This window comes from Ciconia boyciana, chromosome 1 (genome assembly GCF_034638445.1).
Source record: "Ciconia boyciana chromosome 1, ASM3463844v1, whole genome shotgun sequence".
NCBI classification, from domain to species: domain Eukaryota; kingdom Metazoa; phylum Chordata; class Aves; order Ciconiiformes; family Ciconiidae; genus Ciconia; species Ciconia boyciana.
Window position 1 is genome coordinate 193,437,774 of NC_132934.1, and position 20,582 is coordinate 193,458,355.

Consider the following 20,582-nt stretch of genomic DNA (forward strand, 5'->3'; position numbering starts at 1 on the left):
GCAACCTGATCTAGTTGAAGGTGTCCTTGGTCATTGCGGGGGGGGGGTTGGACTAGATGACCTTTAAAGGTCCCTTCCAACCCAAACTATTCTGTGATTGTATGATTAATACCTACACTGTGCCCAAATCATATACTGCCAAGTAAAAAGACCTATGAAACACCTTTCCAAGTCCTAACACTGGCCTTCTACAGATGCATCAGTGGTGGTGCTAAACTCTCTGGCTCATACTGAGAGCTTATTCTGAGTCCTTGTAGGTTATTTCTATATCAAGTTACTGCTCTAAAGTAGACAAAAGGAATTTTGTATGCTTTCAGGTTAATTTTTATTATAAGAAGGGAAAACATGTCCACAGCCTCTTGGCTTCTGCAAAGAAGGGTTATACTAAAGGTTAATCATCTTGAACAAAAGGCAAAGTAACTACCTCTATAAAAATACAAAGGGATGGAAAGAAGTATCTTTGGGGATTGAAAGAGTTAACTTGATTTTAAATGATGGGGAAAGCTCAAGTAAGGGTGTATGTTTGAGGTATTTTTGGCTAAGTAAGTCTGTTGCCTGTTATAAATTTGCTAGAAAATTGTAATTATTTGTAGTTAACACAAAACAAATGCATCTCAAATACATTGCTGCCTAACATACATTGAGAAGAGTAACTATGCAGAGCGCCCTTGAACAGTTACGCACTTGGCAGTGCTCTGCAAGCACAGTTGTGAAACTCTGATTTTTCTGTGTTCATATTCCCCTTTTTTCAGGTTTTCCTTTAAGCAACAAAAAGACTTCAACTTTGTATTCCAATATCAAGTTATTACTGCAGTATCTCTTAAGAAGGAAAAGCATCTCATTTTTTCTGAAGCGTTACCTGCGCTTACTGAAAGTAATTAACAACACTTCCAAACTCATGAAGCCAGTTGGAGTAATTGGAGCCTTGCTATTAATATAAGTGAGAATGCTTATCTCCTGTCACGTGCCTAATGTTTGTGAATATCATTCAAGGACTCCTTGAGGAGTCCCAGGACTAAGACTGGCTCATAATTACTTCCATCCCCATCAGAGTGTACCACCATCTGTGGGCTGTGTAGTCGGTTCCTTCTTGCTGCTTTTGTCTGACTTGATAATTACTGGTTTTTAATTCTGCACAAATGACCTAGGTTTGACAGTTAGTGTATCCACAGCTCCATCTTTGCTCTCAGGTGGTTAAGGTACTTACCTTTTTCCTCTCTTTGCTTCTGAGCTGGCAACCCAGTTCTTTCAGTTTCTCGGTTAACAAAACCAAAAAAACCCCCAAAACCCGACAACAACAAAACCATGTATAAGCACAGGAGAGAGATTCAGGCTATGACATTTTACAGACATACCTAAACTTAGGAGAGAGAGCCAGTTTGGACAAACATTCATCTGTTGTTTTTTTTTTTCTTACAGGCCAGACATTTTCTGGTTCATTGTGTTGGCAGTTGCAAATTGTATTCTGGGATCTTTAGATCTATTGATATTGATACACATGGGATATGTAGAGAAATGTGTATGGATTTAACTCGGTTTCCTGAGTTGTTCTGGATGCAAACACTGAACTTGGGTGTAGTGCGGAGATCAGCTGTCTTCCTGGGGATCTGGCCCTTTGTGCTGCAGAAAAGCATCAGTGAGTGAAAAGGAAATTCAAAAACACAGCAGGGCGTTATCACAGGTGAAATTGCTTTTGGTGCAAATTTCCCTTCCCAACGTGGTGCTGTTTTCTGTTATTGTATCTTTCTCTCTTGAACTTATCTGCGCCTAGCAGTCTTCTGAATTGCAAAAGCACTATATTCTCCTGCATTTTGTAGCCTGACTTCTTTCATGTTTCTTTATCACGTCGTTCCCTAAAAGATGTAGGATCTCGGAAGTAAAGGATTTTTAGCTGAAGGCTATTAAGTTTGAGTTCATAACAGTTAGTAGAATCAGAACATAGGTGATACAAGTCGAAAGATTGTAAAGCTGTGTAAGGAACAGCCAAAGTGCCGAATGGTTTGCTGGACTTCTGGGCCTCCAGTTCAACAAGTTATTTGGGGCTGCAGTGCCTCAGCACAGATTGCTTCATCTTTTTTATTTCATTTGGGTTTTGAGTCAGTTCTTCAAATGTGTGTTAAATTGCATATCATTTCCAAGCGCATCTGGCAAATATTTTCAGTACGACTATTGCATGTAAGCGATGCTGCACTGCCAGCAGAGATGCGCATCTGCATCAGGGTGTCAGTCTGATATATCTTATTATGTCAAAAAGAATCAAAACACTTCCAAATTCCTTTGGCACTTATTACATTCCACATGTTTCCTCTAGGCTGTGCTACAGCTTAAAATAAGTCACCCTAAAGGTGCACAGATGAGGATGAGTTTTCTAGTAATTAAGCATGAATGCAATGCTCCTTGCTTGTGGAATCTATAAATACGCAGCTGTCGGGTCAGTGATGAATGTGAGAGCGTTGTATGGCAGCCAAAAATTTTCCTTTACATTTTCTTAGGCAACAAGTATATTTTAGCGATATTGGTATTGGTACCAGTATAGTCTAATAATTTTAATCTTAAAATTAACAACTCTGGATATCTATTCTTAATAAAAGTACCTCCTTTCACAGTTTACAGCTGAGATTAAGGTTACAGTTTAAATATTAAAAAAAGTTTTTCTAGCATAATAGAAGGGATTTTGAAGGAATTGTTTTTTACGTCATTGTGCTAGAACTTTCTGATGTGCTTGAGAAAGCTCCTCTTCACCTCCCATTGCTACATCAATTTATTCTATGTTTTGCTGGCCTGGATTTATTTGAAACTTTAACTGACTGCATCTTTTTGTTTAGGTACCTTTTAGCAAGTTTCTTTGTAATTCTCAAATCTTTGAGTAGTCAGTTGTGACTATCACTGCTTGTAAAATCCTTTTTCCAAGTGTAAATCTGAGTTTTTTGCTTGCTTTCTTTGATGTCAGCTCTAATCCTGATGGTTCACGTCATATTCATGGATTTGTAAACTCTGCTCATTTTTTGCTTGCTAGATTTACTAATGTCCCAGAACTTGCTGTACTAAAAGACTCACAAGCAATAGTCTGCGTTCCAGTAAGAAACATTTACATGAGAAAGCAATCTCTGCGTTCAGTGTGCTTCAGGAATCTTAACGGTTGTAACCAACCTGCCTGCGTAGTGGAGACACTGTTCTGCTGAGGTGTCTTCTCCACAGAGCTGGGCTTAAAATTCCAGATTTTTGTGATCATTGCTTGTGTCTGCTCTTTCTTAATCCTTAAGCTTTTGAGCTCTTTCGCATTGTAAATTTTTGTAAGTTAGATTCTCTCTGCACATTTCCTATCTTTGCTGCTCTGACCTAAGGAGCCAAAGCCCAGTGAGAACGGCTTTCCAGTTACGAGAATCACTCCACTGGAGTCCAGTTACGGATTACACATGTAGACCCTGTTTATGTTGCTTGGTAATTTTTCTGAAGGACACCGTCTTTGTTAATGGAAATACCTTGAATTTATAGGAGTTACTAGCAAGGCAAATTCTCTGATTAATTTCCCAAGAAATGCTCTTGGGGATATATATAATTTGAACAGTGGCTTTGCTAGATAGATACATATATATTAATATTAATGTTTATTTAACATGTTCTCTATCCATCTTGTTAACATCTGTTGTAATAATGGAAACTATTGCCAAATAGTTTCAAGAGTGATGGTGATGAGATAGCGTGCATCTGAATGTCTGTTTGGATTGGACTTTAGATTTATTGTCCATATTCTGCACTTAGAAGAAAGAGAATCTCTCAATTTTCACTTTTCTTGAGCATAAAGAGCTTTAATAGTTGAATCATTTGATCTGGTTATTCAAAGGATTGCTATTGTTGTTCAGCCCAACTGACCCTCTGGAATTTGAGGAAGGTGTTTAGCCATTCGAGGTTTTGCATTTTCTGCTATTTTATTGCCCTTATCGTTACATGAAATGCTACATTATCAGCATACTTAGGTTGTTTTTGTACTGGTTCCAGCTGCAGTGTGCAATGACTTGTTGAAACCTTGACATCTGTTTTCCCTTTTCCTCCTTTTTTTTTAGAAGTCAACCATGTCGCTCTTTTTCAGTGTTGCATGCTGAGCCTTAACTTAGCATGTGTATCTAGCCAAAAGGCATCATACATCTCAGTTACTTTCCAGACAGTATACGATGGAGTGCTGTCCCGTGTGCTTTTTATTAATGATTATGCCTGAAAGAAATGCAGCTTACAGCATTATCACCAGAGTCCACCATTAGTCAGTAAGCTAAGATGAGAACATTGTGTCATGGACATTGAGGCGATGCCTGCATTGTAGCACTGGGATTTTGGAATTAAAATGCTTTCAAAGAAGGAAGTATAAGTCTCCCATCTCTAAATGTATTTGGGTAGCTCTATGTTATTGCACAGTCCATCTGCTACTTGAATCACTGGCTGAAATCTGGTTCTGCTGCAGGCACGAGGTGTGATAGGTTCGGTTCAGATATTACTAACTCTTACAAATTCCATGTTTCTACCTGCTTCTGCAGTGCACGCTTGCTCTCTCACAAGAACAAGAAAGCCAGAAATACTCCCACATTTGACAGACATACTGTGAGGCAGATTGCTCTGAATCTAAAGACCAGTCCAAATGAAAAGAAATCTTTGTTTCTAGGGGGCTTTCCAGAAACTGCCTCCTTGAATGCCACCAGGTGGACCTCATGACATGGTAGTCTCTAACTTGGATGTTTTCATAATGGTGCGTAGACTACAACTTTGACCTTTTCACATATCAGTCAGTGATATATATATATATATAAAATACAATTTCTGTTATAGAGGGATTTGCAGTATCTAAAGCGAGATTAGAAATAGAAGATTTCCATCTGGATTGGATCCATACAACTAGTAAATGTTATTTAGACCAATTCCCAGATAAGTGGTGTCTCCCACAGTCTCCAAGGGAAGACCGTGTGATCTCCCAGTGTCTCAAAAAGTGATTGCAGCTTGCTGCCACAATTCCCAGCTGGGAAGGTAGAGAGCAGCATCTGGCCAGCTAAGCAGAGCAGGACCCAGCTTATAGCTTCCTGCTGAGCAAAACTTAGCAAAAATAAGCAGACCTCTAGAAAAATACATAGTGGACTGTGGTGAAAAATTAATCAAGTGCTTCTGCTCTAAGAGTCAATTCAAGGACTCATATTTGGCTTATAGCATGTGTTTGATAGATACCTTAATTGAAAATGGAAATAACAGTATTGCACCCTTTCAGGTAAAATGATGAGTGTGTTGAAAAACTGTATTGAATTCAAGGAGAAATTGCAATCACGAGGCTTTACTGATCTGCAAAAGCAGAAAAAGCAGATTTTGAGAAAAACTGATCATGTGCACCTTATTTTTGAGATTTATGAATAAAATCCAAGTTTGCAAGATTTGGGGGGAAATACATTAAAACTACTTCAGAAATAGCAGACCCACTAATTGCCTTTTGAGGAAATGGGCTAATATAATGCATTTATTAAACACAGTGAGCGTGACTGAGTACAATGTTTAATTTCGTCTAGCACTAGAAGCTTACCCTGAAAAATATTTTTATCTGTACTTTAAAAAGACATTTCCTTCTTATCTCCAAACCTGTAATTATAATTCCCAGAAATTGGCACCTGACTGCATTTTTCTTTTTAATGAATTCATTTCACCTAGCTGGTCTCTGCCCCCTCATTTACCTGTTCTAAGCAACTAAAAGGATAGGATTAAATCATCAGCTAAAATTAGTCATGAAATGTGAACAATGGAAATTCATGATTGATTGTTCATGCTTATTTTAGAAACTTTACACACAGACATGAGAAGCTAGTCCAGTGCTCTGCTGTTGATTGCAAACATAACAAAGCTGTGGATTTTAATTTTTGAATATATCTGGCACCGTATTCTAAAAAGAAATATTATCCCAACCAATGAAAAAAACAGAGTTTTCACTTGTAACATGATCGATGATTGAAAAGCCACTCAGGTTTTCTACCACGTGGCCTTCAGATTGTAGGTTTTTTGTTCATAAGAGATTTTGTCATACAAAGGCCTTCTTCAGCCAGCAAGCTCTCAAGTGCACTGCTTTTTGAAGAAGACACTGACAAGTGCTTAAGATAGTTTAAGAGACTGCTCCAAAACCAGCAGCTTTTGTTCAAGTCCAGTTGCAGGAGTACAATGATTTGAATGGCAAATAAGTAAAAGTAAACCCCATCTTGACATAGAGGATATTAGCCATACTAGTATAGGTGGGTGAGAAAGCTTCCTTAGGATTCCTCACTCATTAGTTCATGGGCAACATATTCTGTGCTTAATTTTTCTATTCCTGAGTATTTAACAGTGGAATTGAGTAATAGTCATGAAATAAATATCTTACAAGGGCATGGTACTGCATTTATCTTTTTCAGTAAAGGACAGCTTGTATAACTGCGTAAATTGCTTCCCGTGTGCACACACGTTCTGAAATTCAGATACTTTTCAAAAGAAGTCCACAGAGTTGTGAGAGATAGTATCATATTTTTCCTGGTAATAGCTCCTAATAGGTTCCAGTTTTATTTACCTAGACTTTGAAACTGTTTTAGTACCTCTGACAAGGCTTTACTCAAGCACCCAAATTAAAATAAATTTTTTTTTGCTTTGCGATCACAAATTAGAGTAATATTAATTTCCTGGTTCTTAAGATTATGTGAATACGCTATTTACTCCTAAAATAGTTGCCTTCTGTTTGGACAAAAACACGGGGGGGCTGCCGGAGTCTGCACTTTGTGCATCTGACCACTAAACGGTAGTGTTGTATTGCAGCTGAAACAGGGAAATACATGAATACGGCAGAGAAAAAAAAATAATCGAGCCGTAGTTGAACTCTGCCATCAGTCTCAACTGTTTTTCCATCGGCCCATTAATTATATCTTCTGCTGTTAAATCAGCCGTTCTCTCGATGTTTGAGTGTACTGAAAAACCGTCCTCTGTTTAACGATAATTTATTTTAAATGTGTGAGGAGTTTTTTCCTCTCTGTCCGTTTACAAGCTTTGTTCTGCTGTTTGAATTGTCTATCACAAGCATGCTGATCTGTTGTGCAATTGCCATGGGATTAACAGGAGCGTATTTTACGGTGACTAGCAGGATTCAGTTTCCTTCGATGCAAAAGACGACTGTAGTTGATGTGGCCAAGTGATGTGTTATTTAGGAGGAATGTTTAGCTGATGTATGTGTTTGACTTTTATGAGCAAGATTTTCTGGGCTCTGGGGCTGCAAAGTTATCTCCCTTTTAATTGTGGTGTAGGAATATGCACTGCATATTTGACAGGGAAAAAGAACGCTTGGGGATGCACTTGTGGCAGATGGACATCCTGCTTCTTAATCCAGCTGGACTTCAGAACCTGAAGGTTCGCTTTCCTGTTTCTTTGCCAGAAACATTGCTTAGAAATTGCTGCAGTCCTTGAATTGCTGATAAGGATGCCTTTCTGCTTACCTGCCTGCATAATCTATCCAGTAATTCAGCTTTGTCTTTTGTATTATTAATAAAAATAAAAATATTTAAATTTAATTAAAATATTAATTTAAATATAATGAGAAATAATATTATGAATAATAATACAATTATTTTTGAGATAACACCTGTGGTGTTGGCTTTCCCTGGATGTAGTAGTTCTGACCTGTGCTGCAACGTACAGATACCTGGCCAGCTGCTGCTTCCAGTAGGTGTTACCGAGCAGAGCTGCTGGGGGACTAAAGCATCCCTCTATCCTTTCTCAGTACCAACACAAGAGGCAATAATAATGCCTGATCCTGCTTTCTGTGTCACCCTGTGGCAGACAGTAGAGGATGTACAGCTGCTTTTGCCTTGCTTTATGCTCTAGCAGCCTCCTGTCTGCCAAGAAAATGCTATGGGCCACCTGTTGGACCACAAACCAATAGCATACAGCTCTGATTCAGAACTTGGAGCAAATGTCTGTCATTTTGTTGACTCTATGGGGGGGTTGGATCAAGCATTATGTGACCTGTTGTACGCAAGTCATTGCTTGTTTGTTATTGTTTGTGATTTGCCTAGACACTTTATAGTAGTTTAAGGAGTAGCCAATGCCACAAGGTACTTCTAGCCAAAACATAGAATATACCTGGCTGGAAATGCAAATTCTCATTTTGTAGGAAATGCCAAACAATAAAAAATTTGAAGGCCCAAAAGAAGCAGAGTTAAAACTTACTATTCAGAATTTTTAAACTATTTTTAGTCTTGGGATGTTGCTTTGGAGTTGAGTAAGTTTTGGGACCTTGAGTATAAGTATCCATATAAAGAAGCATCAGTGTGATGTTCTTACTGTGATGCTCTCGTTCCTCAGTTCATCTCATGTAATCCTATTTAGATAGAAAAATCTCTGCAGCACACAAACCTTGGATTCTGACTAAATAATGGCATCTGTCAATAACTTGGGGAAGTGCAGTGCCCAAAAAGGAACATGAGCCACTTTGTTGATAACTCAAGACCTTTGTTGAATCCATGTTGGCAACCAAATAAACATCAAATATAAAGATAAAGATAAAATGCATAAAACATGATGAAAAATTATTGCTTGCTATGTAAACTGTACAGATTCAGGTTTTCCCAATCTAAGTTGTGTATGATAGTCACTCTCAAAACAGATGTAGCAGAAATAAAAGAGGCTCTGAAGAAACTCTACGGAGAATTGTGTTTTTCTGTAGATAGCATGAACCTGCAATGCACTCCAGTTTTGCAAGAGTAAAAGCTCATGCTTCATTAATCTTCAACCATTAGAGGGTTGGGTGAAGCTAGTAAAGGTGTTGGTTCACCTCACATCTTATAACTGCAAGATCTGAAATACTCCTCTGAAATGCCTGCTTTTAGTCGCTTTGGATGGACTGGAATGCCTACAACGCAGGAGCTGGATAGTTAAAGAGGTATATTGGGTTAAGGTTTCAATAATAGTAGCAAAGTATTTGAGACCCCTTTTATATAGGGAATTAAGGGGCAAAGTAGTATCCTAAATTTAGGATTTAAAGGAAAAGAGGAACACTAAGATTATGGACTTGGGAAGCCAGTAGAGTTTTACAGCTTATATAGTAGGCTCTGAAGTTGGAAATACAGAAGGTGTAGAGTTTCCTGATGACTGTCATCAAGGACATAGTACAGAATAAGAGGAAGGAGCCAAAGACTAAGCCACTCCAGAAATGACAGAGTGGTTTGAAACTGCAAAGAAATGCATTGATTGCAGTCTTTGCAAGCAGGAGAATAACTAAATATGGTACCATGAAAACCAGAAGGGAGATTTCCACAGAAATTATGTGGCTCTGATAAATTGGAGTTAAATTGAGAATGAGGAAAAAGCATTTCAGAAAGAGGCTGCTGCTGAATTTGCAAATACTAACCTTAGTGGAGTGATGAGGAGATTGTAAAGAGCCACAACTTAATTCCTGTGGTGCTTTTCAGAGGGTGCTGAAGAGGAGGATGTGGGAGGAGAATTACATTGTGTTGCCAGAGTGTTGTAGCCAGGGTATAGAGGGAATGGAAAGAGCGTACTCAAAGAATTCATATGTAGGAGAGAAAATGGAGTCTGGTAGAAGTGGAAATGGGTGTTGCCTTGGGCAAGACACACTGTTGTGGTGTGTCATGTAGAGGGCCGAGTTAAGAAGAGAGAACTGAAGTGAGAGGGCAACAGTAGTGTTTTGAGTTAGAGGTGGCTGCAAGAACAGGTGTCAGCGCTGGAAACTTTCGGAAGAGGTGCAGAGGGAAATGAAATTTTAGTACACTGTGGGGTTTGAATAGTGGAGTAAGGGTACAAAAGAAGCAATGAGCTAGTTAGAAAACTGGAGGGCAGCAATTTTATATTTGATGCAGGACATGCAAAAGTAGGTGAAAGGAGGAGATGGCCGCTCTAGGCTTGATGATGCTGTCTCTGCATTTTTCCTCTTTCCCATATGAATATGTGTTGTCTTGCTCTAGACTAGCTAGTCAGCACAACTGTGCATTGGTGCAGCTGTCAAGGTAAGGTAACATTCGAGGAGTCGTCATTTTTGGGTGTGAATAGGAGCAGCGTTCTCACTGCTCTTATCTTGTCTACCGTGAAGCAATTTTTGACAGGAGGAGTTTGAACTGGCCATGTTAGTGGTTCCTACAGAGAAACCTTTCATGAAACTGAATATTAGTGCTTCTCAGCATTGCATTCATGCATAAGCCCATGGGTTCCCTGTTGGGAAATATCCCTTGCTCTGCTCAAATTCTGTAACAAAGAAGCTTGTTTAGTAATTAGTTTTAATCTAACAAAGAAAATGTTCAGGTCTCACCTAATGTTTCAGTGTATTAGAACTGCCGAGTTTCTATTATCTTTATCTGAACTTTAGAGGATTAATTTGAAAGTTTTCAAAAAGATTTGTCACAAATTAAACATGTTCCTCAAGAAGGTGATGGTGCAATTGCAAAGCCTAGGATCTTAATTTGCATTGATTTTCATTTAAGCGTGCCATCATTTAGTGCAACACAGAAAAACAAAATGGAGGATATTAAGATTAGTGTATAAAGCATAGTGTGGAAAGGTCTTCTTGTCCTTATGAAAAGCCCTTACTGACCAAGACAGAAATACATATTTTAGTTGAGGAAAACAGATACTTCATTTCTAGCGATTTATTTGCCAAGTCTTAGCTGGATAAAGATCATAAAGGCCAAGTTGTGTATAGTGCAGAATGGATGTTGATGAATACACAAATTGTAGAAGTAGACTGATACTATGTCTTCAACAATTATATGACTAGAGCAACCTCTGTATTGGTGACAGAGGGAACAAAATGAAGAGCAGTCAGTCCTGAGCTGGTGCTGATTAACAGGCAGCTGAGGAGGAAGGTGTGCATGGGGCGAAGCACGGCTCCCCTAAGTCTGAGGGCTCTGGCTTGCTTTCCATCCGCTCCTGTGAGGCAGCACGACAGCAAGCTACTTCTGCTGAGTTTGAGTATGAAAATTCCTGTGTTTCTAACTATGATGGTGTCTTGTGTTCATCTGATTTGGGGGGGACACACATACTGTTTCAGAGGCATTAATCTGCAATGTGGCCTCACAAGCCAGTTGGTAAAGACAGCATTGCCATGTAGCTTCAGCCAGTGTCAACCCCTACGGTAACATCTCCTCTTCATTTACAGAAACCCTTACGGTAACATCTCCTCTTCATTTACAGAGGGCACTCTAGTAATGAGAATCTCATGATAAAATGCTCTTCTTCACTGAAAAGCTCTCACAGCTTGATGATGCAGTTGTCACCATGGAGATTTCACTCCAACAGAAAAGAATGAATTCAGTGCCGTTCAACTTTGGAAATGTGTAGCAGATACCTCTCAATGCCTTCAGCTAAGCCACCACCTGAGGAGAGAACTTGGATCAGAAGCTGAGAGAGGAAGTACATATATGCTGATGATAAATTATATTTTTTGTAGATGACTGGATCTCAAGAAGTGGCATGTGTGTAACCACAGATAAATGTGAAAGGGCATGAATAAAAGCCTCAGAGCCTGAGCCAACAGGAAGGGAAATCGTCTTGCCTTAAACTTGAAGGAAATACTCAAATGTGATGCTCTGTGAATTCCTATTGAGGTCTAATTCCTTTCCCTCAGAAAGGATATTTCTTGCTATTATTCCATAGTCCAGACAGAATGGGGCTAGCTGAGGTTCCTCAAAAAAAAAAAAAAAAAAAAAAAAGGCTTGATATCAAATTTATTTAGAAACAACGAGTTTTTTTCTGAAAGCCTTATTGGTATGTTTGGATTTCTCATTTCACAGCAATGACCTAAAGAGCATTTATAACAGTATGGAATGATTAATTTTTTATTTTCCTGAAGCCATGAAATCCTTCTGAATGAGTAACGGTTGTTTTACGGCTCTTTCTGCTAAGGGAAGCTCAACACAGTAAGGAATATATTACAAAACTGAACAAAGCATTGGGAAAGCTAGTATTGGAAACAGCCCTATACTGCCTGGGAGATAAATGTAGTAATGTAGGAGGTCTCTTCTGTTCCTGTAATTCTGCTAGGGTTATGAAGTTAAGCAAGACTGTTAATACCTGTACAAACAACTTGTGTGGATTTATAAGCTCTCAGGAAAATAGGTAGCTGTCGTGAGACTTCTTACTGACTGCCAGTGGTAGATGGCAGTGAAATCGGTTCCGGATCTAATCTGAGATGTTCCTTCATGAAGCAATAGACAAAGAGTGGGGGAATGGGTAGAGTACTGCAGAGGTAGTGGTTAGTGGAAAATACAGTTTGGTTAAGGAGGAAAATAGAGGGAAAACATCAATAAAGATCAATTTATATCTTAAAACAAGGAGAGGCTTTGTTTTATTGGAAAAATCAGTCAGAGAAAAAAAAATAAATAGTAGAACAGAGGTATATAGTGAGCTCCTTTGACATATGAAGAACTAAAGAGACCTGCCTAGGAATTAAACATTGAGGGTGAGTGAACCAAAAGTAGCAGAAAAATGAAAAACAGCTCAGTAATAAAACTTATAAAACTTGACACAAAATTAATGAGTCAGAGTCCTAAAATCATGCATCATTTAAACACTGAGGTTTTTCCAAGGATAAAGTGGTTTTTTTTAATGTCTTTTTCACCATCAGGGAAATGATAATCAAACTCAACATGAGATTGTTTCAGGTTCAAAAAGGCTATTTTAAAATAGCTTTGAAACTTCCCATCTGGCTGGCTATGGGATGAAGTCTGGCAGGCACTTGCCACGGACTCTCTGCCTGCCCCCTCCTTTGGGCTGCTCTCTCCACACCAGCCTTGATTTACCCCTCCGTGGCCCTCTGTGTGCGCTCCTGCCTTGCAGCCCGTGTCTCTTCCTTCCTTCACGCCTCCTGGTTTCCATTTGCCATCATGCATTTCTCTCTTTCTTTTCGTAAAACTCCTATACCCACTTATCGTTTGAGTTCTCCTTCTGCATCTTTTTTGTTTTACCACCTCATTTCTTTGTCCTCACTTTTCTTTCCAGCTCTCCAGCAGCCGTGGTGCCTGAGGGCACCCCAGCTTGAGGTTTTCTCATTGCTCATCCAAAATAGCTTTCAGCTTTGAGTCTAATTAAGTTGTTATTAAAAGAAGACAAACACACAGAACACCTCCCTCCCTCCTTTTCTGTCCAAGAACCCAGCATTATGAAAACTGTAACAAAAACGTGAGGGTTAGTAATCCTGGTGGTAGTGGTGTACTGTGCTGCTGCTGTGAGCTTTTCCTGAATGCAGAGAAAAAATTGAGTTTCTGATTCTTTTTTATTTAAAAATTTCAGAGTCGGTATTAACTTGATATGTGGTCAACTTTAAAACAATAGGAAAGTATTTGATTTGCTGTGACTGACACATGCAGAGAATTTTGTTCTGGGGTTTTTTGTGTGTGTTTGTTTTAAAACATTAATTCAAAAAGGTCCCTGACCCCGCTATAGCCGGAATACAGCAATTATAAAAGGTGGTTTCATCTGTAGCTTTCATTACATGCTTTTAGAGAAAGGATTGATTCAATCCCTCCCTCCATCCCTCCGTTCTTCCTTCCCTCCCTCTCTGCCCTCTCTTCGCCTCTGCCTTTCCCTCTCTTTTCTCTCTGTCCCTCTCTCCCTCCCTCTGCAGCTCCTCCACACCACTACCGACTGCTCTTTCTCACTTGTGGTGAGAGAATAACACCAGGTAATGGCTCTACGAGCTGCTTTTCTTACTCTCGGGTCATCTGTGCTCCAAAACGTTAACGCATAATTTCTCGCATCTTTTGTAGATATGAGAAAGAGGGTCTCCATGACAAAGTTACCAACTTCAAAGAGGTGAATATTAAGAGCTTAAATGGTTTGCACCAGTTCAGGAAAACAAAAGGCTCCACAATAGTTCTGTGATTTCTCATTGGTTCCAGGTACTCACCTGTTTAAAAAAAGAAAGAAAAGAGAAGGTAATTTTTAACATGCCCGTAGTGTCCGTGCTGTGGTGCAAAGCCAGTCCTGATCCTGGGCTGGAAGACAAGTTTGCTGCTCTGCTCCCTGTTCTTCTGGGGTGGTTGGGCTGCTCCTGCTGCATGCTCCCCCGCGGCCGCGCCTGGCCCGGCTGGGCCCCCCGTCCCCTTGGGCTTCTAGCGAAAGCGCCACACCAGCGTCTGAGATACGAAATAATTTGGGGTTCTTCCTAGGCAGACACCTCTGTCTCCCACTGGAAGGGCATGTGGGATTCTTAAGTTGTTTACTAGGACAAGGATTTGCGGGGGATCCAGGCTTCAGCCTGTACTACTTGCTCAGGTGAGTTTAGTCATGACAAATTCTTCTGCCTCTCCTCTGTTTTGCATCAGGTATGTACAGGTCAGCTAGTCTTTTTTACGTGACTTGCGTATTGCCCGAAGCCTGTACTAGTGATCGATTTTCTTTGCTCCTGCTTGTCTTTCTTGCCAGCGATGCAAAGGATTGTAATGCCTGAGACTGCCTGGCCTCTGGTAATGTTCCTGTTATTTATTCATTCCCCTACAGAGTGTAACAGAGACACCATTAACTTTAAATATCACCTCTTTGCCAGAAAGTTTTTTGTTTACAAGTGTCACAGTATATTTTAGTACCAGGTGTGTGGTAGAAAACATTTATTTTTTCAGTTTCTTTTTACTTAAGGTGTATGTTTGACTGCTCCTGCATAGGCTTTGTCTTCCCCACTGTGAGAAACATCGTGGTGGAATATGGAAGATAAAAACTTATTTGTGAAAAAGAAGATGGATTCTGTGACTTGAAAACAACAAAAATGTTCAGGGTGGCTTTTGTAATTCACTCTTTTAAAAACTGACTAATTTTAAAGCTGATCATGTGCAACAGAGCACACTGGGCTCTTAAGCACTGGCACAGTCCAGTACGGGTGATACAAATCCTTGATCTTCTAAACCATAACTTTTGAGGAGCTGTGTTCTCCAGAAGTGAAAATGGGTAATAAAAAGCAGGTCCTGTTGCTTAGCTGATGACTGAGTGTGAATGGAAAGTGCTTGCAGATTTCCCTCTGAAGAAGCCTGGAAGGGGGTGCTGTATATTTGTTAGATGCCTTCTGGAAAGGCTCTTCAGTGTAACCTCTGAGGAGAGTGAGCAGGAGAGTGGAGCGGGCCAGGGATGCTGAGACAGAAAGGGTGGGAGATGCTGCAGTGGAGAAAGCAGACAGTGAAGGACGTGTTAAGGCTTCCAGTAAATAATATTAAAAGATACTGGAAGCCCGAAGAGAAGTTATTCCGGAGGGGGATGGGTTTGGAGGGAAGTAGCTCTTGCTATGAGCTTTCTAGGAGCTAGAATTATAATTCCCAAATTAATAAAATCTCAGGAGGCAAGAAAAACTGTAAGAAGCGTATGTAGTTTTACATACAGAGTAGGAAACTGAGAGCATGGAGAAAAGAGGAAAGCATAAGAACACTTTAAATTATAAGTGTAAAGTTTAATAAAACACAAGGATATCTAAGTACAAATTATTTTTCTATTGTGCAAATCCTATTTTCTTTCTTATTTGCATATAAATTGCACTGATTGAACCTCAGATGCTTTAAATATTGGCATAGTTGTGTTAGGTGTTGCTACCTCCATTTTAATGTCTTGTTTAGGCTTGAATGAAACTCTCTTAACTGGGCAGAGCCCAGCATTTTTGAGTCTTATTAAATCCGTACAGTTTTTTGATGCAAATACGAATTTAATTTTCATTCGTGCTTGTTGCCAAAGTAGCTCAACTTTGTGCCTAGGGTCGTGTATTATTTGTTCAGTTCTAATACTCTGCTTAGCATAAACACAAATGTAAAGGGTGTCACTCCCTAGAAGTGTGGCAAACTTGGGCAATTTCAGAGGAACTTGACTGAAGAGAAGACATGTTTGAGGCTTGGTGGGAGTATGGGGTGGGAAGATAGGCAGGATATGTCTTGTGGACAAAAAAAAATATGGGAAGTAAATGAGTTTATATAAAGGTTGCTGAGGCTGATACATTAATAGAACAGAAACTGAGTAGGAACATGGTAAAAAGCTCAATCAAATATTTACATTTTTTATGTTGGTGTTCAGGTACTGTGTGGTGTTAAGATCACAGTGTTGACAGGAATAGGGTTGTGGTGGACCTGAATTTAAAATTATGTGCATTACTTAAGGAAAGGGTAATTTGGGGAGTATCTTTGTTTCTTCTGAAGTATTTATTTAATCTAGTTCGTCTTTTCTTGAGTTCCTCTTTTTTTCATCTGCTACTGCTCTACCTTTAAAATAGTTTTAATGACAAATCTTACTCTGTAAGCAAGTCACAACATGTACCGCTATTTTTCTTCCTGAAGATTTTTCTAGCATAGAGGCTCATAACTGTTGTAGCTGTGAAAGCCTTCAGGCATGTTTCCGGGAAGCATGATACGAATTTTATAACCCCTAGACACCAGTCACTGCAGGTTGGGGGGGTGCTTGTTTTTATGCCCAAGTCTGCCAAAGGCTGTCTAATCTCATTAGCTAATTCTTTCACTTGTGTTTTTGTAGGCTTTAAATGCTGACACCCCCCCCGCCACCACCTTTTATGAGGGGGAAGGTCTGGTTCAGCTGGGCTGTTCTCAACTATTTTGTCAATTTTTAGAAATTATTTATGTGCTACTTTCCTGTCTGTACGCTGTTGACTTGAAAGTCTATTTGTGAAATTATCCTGTTAAAACATTAGTGCGCTATTTATTTACAAAACATTATATAAAAATAAGCAAACATAGCCTTTTAAAATCTTCTTGTAAATGTGAAGCAGCAATAGAGCTTATAATATTGTTTACCAAGTGTCTTTGCTTTTTTTAAAGGTAGTCTGATTCCTAATTTTTTTTTTAAGTTTGTCAAAACTGGATCAATAAGTCTGAAGTCAGGTTTTTGGAAAGTTACTGATTTTTCTTTAAGAAAATTAGTAAAAATAGTTATATAACTGGAAACATTAAACTGTTAAGTAGTGCCTTGTGAGCTAAAAGCTGTTGTAAGGAAATCTCATGTATAGACATAAAACTACACCAATGTAATCCTGACTGTTCATATTTGGGACTAGAAAGGGATTATTCTTTTACTCAGTACTAGAAGAATCATTCCCAGCTCACCTGCTTGTTCAGCTTGGTGCTTTCAAAGAGGCTTGACATTGACTCTGCTGGTGAAGATGAAGGGTGTGTGATGGAGACTCAGTTCACCCATATGAGTTTCATTCCCTGTACGGGAGATTTTGCTGAAATAACTACATTTAAGTCTGCATACAAAGCTGTAACCTCGTTTCATGGCAGTCAAAGGATAGAAATGTAGGCTCAAAAGCAAATTAATTAATCCACTAACTGCTGAATGGTACCTTGTGCGTAAACAAAAGGCATTTACCTCATACCCCATTGATGCATCATGTAATAAATGTGACAGTTACGGCTTTTTGTCTTATCTCTCTCTTCCTGCACTGTCCATAAAAGTGTTTCTCACTTGTAACAGATGGTCAGAGCACAGCTTTGAAATTTATCTGGAGATGAAGCCCTGTTGATTTCATTAAAAGTGAAGAGTTTTCATGCAGATGGAGACAAGGAGGGATTTATTGTTCTTACAATTCTGATGATGAGGTATTTCATACAATACCTTCCTTTCCTTTTTGCTTGCAGGTGATGTGCCTTCAGGATTTCTTTGGCGATGATGACATTTTTATTGCATGTGGACCAGAAAAGTTCCGTTATCAGGATGATTTCTTGCTGGATGAAAGTGGTAAGAAGATGTATTTTTAAAATGTTTACAATGAAAGTAGAGGGCAGGTTTCTATATCATGCTAATTAAGCCAAAACTGTATCACCTAAATTGATTTCAGAAGGAGGATAAATAATTTTATTCTTTAAATTCTGAATACTGAAATAAGAGGTAACTGAAAGCAAAAATAAAGCTGCCAAGGGAAACACATCTGCCTATGCAGCATAAAACTTTACTTGAGCCTGAATTTCATATACAATAGGAAATAGTAATGTGTTTGGTGTAATTCCTATTTTGCAAGGTCTTTCTTACCATTTTGTCTATTTTCTCTTTGAATTTATTCTGCTTATCACAATCTTTCAACCTCACAGTTCTTACAACTGAGATTTAGATAATGCTTCATAGGTAGTATGATAAACGAAGATAGATACAGTTTTGTATGGAAGGTAAATATAATCAGCAAATGCAGACAAAGTTGTCTGAGAAAATTCAGGGAGTTCTCTGTTTTCTCAGAGACTGACTAATATAATAATGTAATCAATGTACATAATCCTCTAAGGAAAATACATGTTTGATTTGCAAATACCTTTATTGTTACAAAGACTATTCCTAACTTAGGAACCACAGTAGTAAGAAAAAAACCTATAAGCTTTGTGCATTTGGGGAAAAAAAAAAAAAAAAGAGCTACCACTTCAACTGAGTTTATTTTTGTGTAGAGCAACACCCAGCAAAGGTTTATTCCCCCTGCACTCTCTCTCAGTCCAGAGTATGTTTGTAATTCATTGGTATCAACTCCTCTCATCTTTTTTCGAAATATCAAAGGTCTCAAAGAACAGCTGACTGAAAAATTCAGTCAGAAAACAATTTGTTACAGTAGTAACCACTTCATAGTCATCATGAGCGTGCTTGTTTAACTTCACCACTTCGTCGCTGGTTTTGATGCAAATATACATTCACAATGAAAGATGGTATAATTGTATTTCCCTGACTAACCTGTGGAACTGGAAGGCATCTTGGTTTACCTGGATCCAGACAAATGCTCCATTAGCTTGTGTAGGAGCAGAAGAAACCAGCTTGCACAGACCTTACATTGTGAGCTGAAGGATGAGTCTGAAAAAGGAGGTATCTTTGCTACTGGGCAAGGGAATGATGTTTTTTATCAGGCACAGACAGAAGCAAGCACACATTCTGCCTTCCTCTAGAAGAGTTTATAATGTGGGAACAAAAATCAAAGAATGCACCAGATTTACTCTTTGCAATAACGAAATTGCTGTAGTTGCCTCTAAGGTAAAATGTACTAACCGTGCATAAGTAACTTTAGCCATCTTTAGGACAGGAATTAGAAAGGTAAGAGAGACATATTTGGGCAGCGGGGGAGTTTCCCAGGTGGCAATGTGGCCAGCACAACCGTCCTTGCCTTTAATGAGAGGAGAGCCAGGTACTTGACCACATAGTCTGGATTCACTTGTGTCTTTTATCTGAAAGATGACACTGGCGGCTGCCCAGTGTCTCCTCACAGTGAATCTTGTGGTAGTTTCTCCAGAGCTGACTCAGGGAGAAGTGCTGACAACAGTTTTGTCTAAATCTCTTTTTCAAGTACCTAGCTCTTTTTTGGAGGTCTCGTGTCAAAGTACAGACACAGCCTGACTCTGCCTAGTCTTTATTTGTCTGACATATCATCATCTCTTTGAGTAAGCACTATCTTTCTCTGGAACATTGGTGCTTGAAACCATATTATGCTAAGCTGAAAAAAAAAAAAAAGCTTAAAATCTAGGCCAAAAATACAACTTTAGCAATTTGTTGTGGTGTTTGCTTTTCTACTAGGTAAAGATTCAGTGAACATTGACTGTTTTGACTACAGAAGCGAAGGAAGAGCAGAAAATCAGACTCTGGACTATGTCTCTAATTCCTTTGTGAAGTGTACATCAACTTTTCTCTCTATTTTGGGGGAAGTTTGGTGTCAGAAAACTTGTTTAGGTTGCTTGCCTTTAATAGTTGATGTACCAACTGATATGGATCTAGTCAGCCTTCTCTGAGGTAGGAGCAAGATTTGGAGACAGTTAAAAAACAACTGAGCTTTTAGCTTGTTTTGCTTGGCAAATGAAGTTTGTGTGATCACGCTGTGTGTCTGTGTGTTCCTCATAGTTAATCTAAGAACATTAAAATTATTAGTAAGTGCTGTCCAATTGTGCAAGGCTTGGAAAGCCTGTCACTGCATCCCTGAAAAGCAGCTTGAAGCAACACTGTGCTAGTCTCTGTCACTACATCCCACCAGTGTTTCCCACTTTCAGCCAGATGATGAGAATAACAGTTAAGGTGTTGCAGCTTAAGGAGTACAGAAAAGCAAAATTTGAAGGTGGGAAAGAAAAGTAGAGAGAATAAATACTTCAACAATCAGGGCTCTGGGCTTTTGGGAATTACTTATCAGGGAGGAAGAATGCCCTTGTTCTGTGGTCTGGGTTCAGAGCTCGTGATACTAGAGGCGAGCAAGAGACAAAGCTTGTGGGATTGGAAAACCAATCACATTTTAAAACTAGGTATCAAGAGAGTAGGTACCTGCAACTGAGCCAGTCCCAGCAAGTTTCTTTCCTAGTAAATAAAACTTAGACCTATTGACAAGGTAGATGGTAGATGTTTGATTGGCTCAGTTGAAGGTGGATGTTTAGAGCAGTTCATGTGAATTATGCTCCCAGAAATGTCTGGATGCTTTTGTAAAGGGATCTATATGCCTGATTTAGCTATTCTTATCTAGATTGTATTTCTCTAAATTTGCTGAAAAAACTTTTGGGATTAAATTAATTCCACCCCATTAGAAAGGAAAAGTCGAAAGACTCATCAGTCTGCACTATTTCTAGTCATCTTTCTTTGTCCTGCTCCCATGGCTTGCTCGTAGC

At 39.1% G+C, this 20,582-nt stretch overlaps 1 protein-coding gene across 4 annotated transcripts in view; it reads left to right on the top strand.

Annotated features, from left to right (window-relative positions):
- DCLK1 (doublecortin like kinase 1) overlaps positions 1-20,582 on the top strand; it is a 249,765-nt gene that overhangs the window by 111,126 nt on the left and 118,057 nt on the right. For all 4 annotated transcript variants that reach the window (XM_072850361.1, XM_072850364.1, XM_072850363.1 and 1 more), the window contains one exon: positions 17,610-17,709. In XM_072850361.1, coding sequence (XP_072706462.1) covers positions 17,610-17,709 — 100 coding nt within the window. The remainder of the gene's footprint in view (positions 1-17,609; positions 17,710-20,582) is intronic.